Source organism: Camelina sativa, chromosome 5 (genome assembly GCF_000633955.1).
Source record: "Camelina sativa cultivar DH55 chromosome 5, Cs, whole genome shotgun sequence".
Lineage (NCBI taxonomy): Eukaryota > Viridiplantae > Streptophyta > Magnoliopsida > Brassicales > Brassicaceae > Camelina > Camelina sativa.
The window spans coordinates 15,649,271-15,655,139 of record NC_025689.1 but is presented as its reverse complement, the minus strand read 5'-3'; the positions used below and the strand labels follow the sequence as shown (position 1 = coordinate 15,655,139).

Sequence of the window (5,869 nt, the reverse complement as noted above, 5' to 3'; positions counted from 1 at the left end):
GTAAATAAAACACCTTGAACTTATGAGAATTTGTTATTTGTGTGTGTGTACGGGAAGCAATAACAGAAAAAAAAAAAATCTACTTTAATTTATTGGCAACAACAACTACAACTACAAAGTACATAAATCCTCTAAATTCTAATGGTTTAATAAATATATATGGGAACGTCTTTTAATTTTTTCTTCCTTTATCTCTTTTGTTTTTATCTAAAAACAAAACTTTTAGGATATTACCTCAAAAAAAAAAAAAGAGAAATTAAATTATTCGTCTACCACCATCGGAAAAAGACAAAAGACTTCGACTACCCCACTCAGTGGCACAATCCTGTAATTTCTACTAAACATCAATACCCTTTCTCGAATTCATCGTCTTCTTTGTTTTTCTTGTTTTTTTATTAAGACAGTAGTACCTTTTTCCTCCATTTTCATTACCTTTTTTTTTTTATTTTTCACCAAGAAGCACACAAAAGAGAGAAACAAAGAGAGAAATAAGCTTCATTTGATTTCTTCTTGTTAAAGTTCTTTGAAGAAGCTAATATCAAATGGCTGGTATTACTGGAATCTTAAAGCTTGAAGCTTGGAGTATCTTGTGAAGAAGAAGAAGAAAAAAACCCAAACTTTTTCGTTTTTTTTTTTTTTCTGGGTTTTTGAGTTTTTCTTTTCTTTTCCTTACTTAATTATTACCGGAAGTAATGGCATGTCGGAGTATGATCGCTTTTAGTTTAGATCCTGAGAGGAAACAAAGTGGAGGACTTAGAACAAAACAAGCTGGAAGAGGATCTTGCCGTGGAAGTTAGTCTTTGTTCCTCAATCTCCTTACAGAATGTAATTAATGTGTTTTTTTTTCTCTATAGTTTATTAGAGATTTTTCTTTTTTGAAGTTAAAAAAGTTTTGATTTTTTTTCTTTTTTTTCTGGGCAGTTTGAAATTGCACTGTTGTAAGTGAAAAGATCGTTGTTCTTGTTGGAGCTATAAAGAGAGATAGAGAGAGAGAGAGAGAAAGCTATGGGAGTTTTACTACAAGAAGCTTTGAGGTCTATGTGTGTTAATAATCAATGGTGTTATGCTGTTTTCTGGAAGATTGGCTGTCAAAATTCTAGGTATACCATTTTTGTCATTTCTCTTCATTATTATTGTTGAAATGGGACTTCTTTTTTTGGGGTATTTTAGCTAAATGTGTTTGTTTATGTCTCTTAGATGTGCCAAAAGTTTTGAATATTCAGTCAAACATATTCAGTTTTTATTTTTTTAAAGACTTGTTTGTTAGTTTAAAGTTTGGGAATTTGAGTGGGTATAAAACTCAGATCTCGAGGATGACTAGAATTATTTATCTCTGTTTTCCTGATTTCTTGGAGTTTTGTGTTTGGTTTGATCTTGTTTGTCTTAAAGAATCTTTCGATTTGTTGTTGTTTTGTCGACCAAAAACCATATCCTTTTCCTTTGGTTATGTGTTTTATGGATTGTCTCAAGTTCTTAACTCTCTTTGTCATTTCATTTTTATTTTCTTGTCTTTGTTCGTTTTGTCTTTGTTTAGCTCAAAATCTTTTGGTAATCGTCTTCTTCTTGTATTCTAACTTGACCATTGTTGCATCTTTTTGTCGTGTGTGTATTCTTTATATTCCATTTAATCATATACTTTTGGATGTGTTTCTTTTTGTGCAGCTTGTTGATTTGGGAGGAATGCTATAATGATACCGCATCAAGCTCACATCCGCGAAGAGTGTCTGGACTTGGTATTGATGCACAAGGGAATGATAAGGTTCAATTGCTTACTAACAGAATGATGTTAAACAATCGAATCATTTTGGTAGGCGAAGGGTATGTATCTGTGCCTTGCCCTTTTATTGTATCGTTGTGAAGTTCAGGTTTGATTATCTGCATAGCTCATACAGATTTATAAATGAACTGCATTTTCAGGTTAGTTGGCCGAGCTGCATTTACTGGACATCATCAATGGATTCTAGCAAACAGTTTCAACCGCGATGTTCATCCACCTGAGGTTATTAATGAGATGCTTCTCCAATTCTCTGCTGGTATTCAGGTGTGACAATTTATTCTTAATTTGTATACTGGAGTACTATATTACATGTTCAAGCTAATCAGAAGTTTGACTCGTTCGATCTTCAGACTGTTGCAGTTTTTCCTGTTGTTCCTCACGGTGTTGTTCAACTCGGTTCCTCTCTGCCTGTAAGTTTTGGCTATTTAGTTTGTTACAAGTTACATTGTTATGTAAACGGAGATTCTTGTTTTTTAACTAAATTTTAAACTGTTTTGTGTTCAGATTATGGAGAACTTGGGGTTTGTGAATGATGTGAAGGCTCTTATCCTGCAACTAGGATGTGTTCCGGGAGCTCTCTTATCTGAAAATTACAGAACATATGAACCTGCTGCTGATTTTATTGGAGTGCCAGTGTCCCGGATGATACCTTCTCAAGGACACAAGATCCTTCAATCATCGGCTTTCGTAGCTGAAACTAGCAAGCCACACTTCAACTCCACTGGATCTTCAGATCAAATGGTTGAAGAAGCTCCCTCTAATATAGTGGATGAACAGATCAAGCAAGCAAATCTGAGAGATAGAAATGAAGGAGGATGGCAAAATACAATGGGTTATCTAACAGCTGCTGAAGTTGCAGTACCTTCAACAAATCCAGATGCATGGCTGAATCAAAACTTCTCCTGTATGTCTAATGTGGATGCAGCAGGGCAACAACTCCAATGTGACGACATCAGTTCCAAACGCTCGCTTGGAAGCGATGACTTGTTCGATATGTTGGGTTTGGATGATAAGAACAAAGGTTGTGACAACAGTTGGGGAGTTTCACAGATGAGAACTGATGTACTCACTAGGGAGTTATCTGACTTTAGGATCATTCAAGAAATGGATCCTGAGTTTGTCTCTTCAGGGTATGAACTTTCAGGAACTGATCATTTGTTAGATGCTGTGGTCTCGGGTGCTTGCTCATCATCAAAGCAGATCTCGGATGAAACATCTGAGTCCTGCAAAACCACTTTGACTAAAGTTAGTAATTCTTCGGTTACCACTCCATCTCACAGTAGCCCTCAAGGTAGCCAGTTATTTGAGAAGAAACACGTGCAACCACCGGGACCATCATCGGTCTACGGGTCTCAGATCAGTTCTTGGGTTGAACAAGCACACAGCTTGAAGCGTGAGGATAGTCCAAGGATGATGAATAAGAACGAAACTGCAAAACCAACTAATAACCGTAAAAGGCTTAAACCAGGAGAGAATCCAAGACCAAGGCCTAAAGATCGCCAGATGATTCAAGATCGTGTCAAGGAGTTGCGTGAAATCATACCAAATGGTGCAAAAGTAAGTAAAAGGAATATCTGTAGTATTCTCGGCAAATTAAACAAGAATATCTTATAAAGATTGTTACTAACAAATAGTAAATGTGGTTTTTGATTAACAGTGTAGCATTGATGCACTCCTCGAACGAACAATAAAGCACATGCTCTTCTTGCAAAACGTCTCCAAGCATGCTGATAAGCTGAAACATACCGGGGAATCCAAGGTAAAACGATGAGTAATCAAGATTTTGGTTTCTCTATTGAAGTCTTGTATGTTCTGACATTTTGTTGTGCTGTTATAAGATTTTGAAAGAGGAAGGTGGAGGAGCAACATGGGCTTTTGAAGTCGGGTCAAAGTCTATGGTGTGTCCTATCGTCGTAGAGGATGTAAACCCACCTCGCATTTTCCAAGTTGAGGTAACATTGCTGCCTTAAATAAATGTATTAAAAGAAACCATTCATAGTCTCGGATTAGTTTTCATNTTTTTTTTTTTTTTTTTTTTGCGTGACACAGATGCTGTGCGAACAGCGAGGATTCTTTCTAGAAATCGCTGATTGGATTAGAAGCTTAGGGTTGACGATCTTGAAGGGTGTTATCGAAACTCGAATAGACAAGATTTGGGCTCGCTTCACCGTTGAGGTATATTATATAAGTTACAAGTTTGTTTAACTTGGAAATGTGTCTTATCTAAACCGAAACCGGGTTGATATTGTATCGTAGGCAAGTCGAGACGTGACGAGGATGGAGATATTCATGCAGCTAGTGAATATCTTGGAGCAGACAATGAAATGTGGAGGCAACTCTAAAACTATTTTGGATGGTATCAAAGCTACAATGCCCCTACCGGTTACTGGTGGCTGTTCTATGTAATGACCGTACCGGTTTGGTTAAAGCTTTTGATTTATATAGAGGTTACGAGCGGACCGCTCTCAAGGACTTAGGCTCGCTATGACTAACTTAAAAAAAGTCAGTCTGAAACAGAGATGTATGATTTTTAAGTGTTTTCTTTTCTTATTAACTTTTTGTTTGTACATTTTTTTGCGATTTTTGGGAATTATCCTTTGTGTGGAATTTTCACTTTTTTAATTTATGTTTTGGACTTGTAATTTTTTTAGTTAAATTTATTTCTCGACCAGTAAGAGTTCAAAAGATTCACGGATTTCAAAACCGGTAAAAGAACCGGTCCATCAACAGCTTTAACAGTACACAACAAAGCTACACATGTTACAAGTAACTTTATGTTACTTTGATTAGTAACTCTATGTATATAATTAGCTTATTATTATTAAAAACAAAAAACAAGAAGCTCTTCTTTCAATAAAATCCACTCTTCTTTGTTAAGAAATGTGAGGCCTATAGAAGAAAAAGCTAACAATGGTTAGTTATAAAATATAATACTTTAGTTAACAGCCTTATAATGTGCTGTCATGTGACTTCAAAACTACACTAATCTGATCTCTAATGGATGTCTTAATCCATTCCTAAGTTTCACATTTTTTTTTTTGCATACTGATTAGTGGATCAAAACTAGTCTTGAGACTCTTGACCTCAAGATACAAATTTAAGAATGTGTTTTTGTTTGTTGTCTCAATATGCTTTATTTACCCTTTTGAGGTACCTAAACTTTGCTGCAAAAGGTGCATGAACATCTTTGTGTCTTGCTTTAGCCTTCTCTCCACTCTACAGATTATGATGGGATAATCGACAGCACATTATGATTCACAAAAATTCACATTATGATAAGTTTTTTTTTTTCTTTTCTTTTTCCTTGGGCCCTTCAATTTTCTTCCTCACTTTTAAAATATGCTTCCAATAATACTTTATCAAACAGTCTACTAGAGATAATTCCCCACTAGGCTACAGATGTATGTTCTCTTTATATCTTTTTATATACAATATGCACCTTTTTCAGTTGTAGAAATTAACCGCAAGTTGTATTATTATTTTTATATAGGTGAACTGAATAAATAGATACGAATATTAAATTCTAAAGGGATGTAGCAAGATTTGTCTTGTTTGAGATTAAAAAAAAAGTTATATATACTGATAGGGAAATTAGTATATGAAAATTTATTTTATTTTATACTATTAAAAATAAAAAGGGCAACTTTTTTTTTTCGTTTGCGTAGGGCATTTAAATACGCCGGCCGGCCCTGAAAGAATCGAATGTTTTTAAACATTGCCTAATGATGGATATCTTTGGCATAATGTTTCAATAGAAGCATCAAATGTCGTTGATGATGATGTTGATGAGAAGTTTACGACCTATACGATTGTCTATATAACATTAATACATGCACAAAAACTACATCAAGTTAGGATTTTATACTTTTATTAATTCTGTAATGGATAATAATATATAACAAACCATTAAGGCATCCTTACCTAAGCTTCAAAAATCGATACTAATAAAAATGAGGAATGTCTTATCTCTATCTAGTATATTATTATACCGTGTGGGAACCTATGAACCATGCCATTTCTCTACTCACTCAAGAATGACTCCCAACATACATAACTTTTAAGTCAACTATAACATATGTATATTTAATAAAA

At 34.7% G+C, this 5,869-nt stretch overlaps 1 protein-coding gene across 3 annotated transcripts; it reads left to right on the top strand.

Annotated features, from left to right (window-relative positions):
* LOC104787004 (transcription factor LHW-like) lies at positions 418-4,384 on the top strand. 3 transcript variants are annotated; one of them, XM_010512491.2, is made up of 10 exons: positions 418-792; positions 922-1,100; positions 1,663-1,818; positions 1,918-2,041; positions 2,128-2,187; positions 2,282-3,334; positions 3,435-3,536; positions 3,616-3,729; positions 3,827-3,952; positions 4,034-4,384. In XM_010512491.2, exons 2-10 carry the CDS (start codon positions 1,006-1,008, stop codon positions 4,181-4,183), a joined length of 1,980 nt encoding a protein of 659 aa, XP_010510793.1. In that variant the 5' UTR covers positions 418-792; positions 922-1,005; the 3' UTR covers positions 4,184-4,384. The 3 variants fall into 3 exon arrangements, with proteins under 3 accessions (XP_010510793.1, XP_019101492.1, XP_010510794.1); XM_019245947.1 differs by having other exon boundaries at positions 418-825; XM_010512492.2 differs by lacking the exon at positions 922-1,100.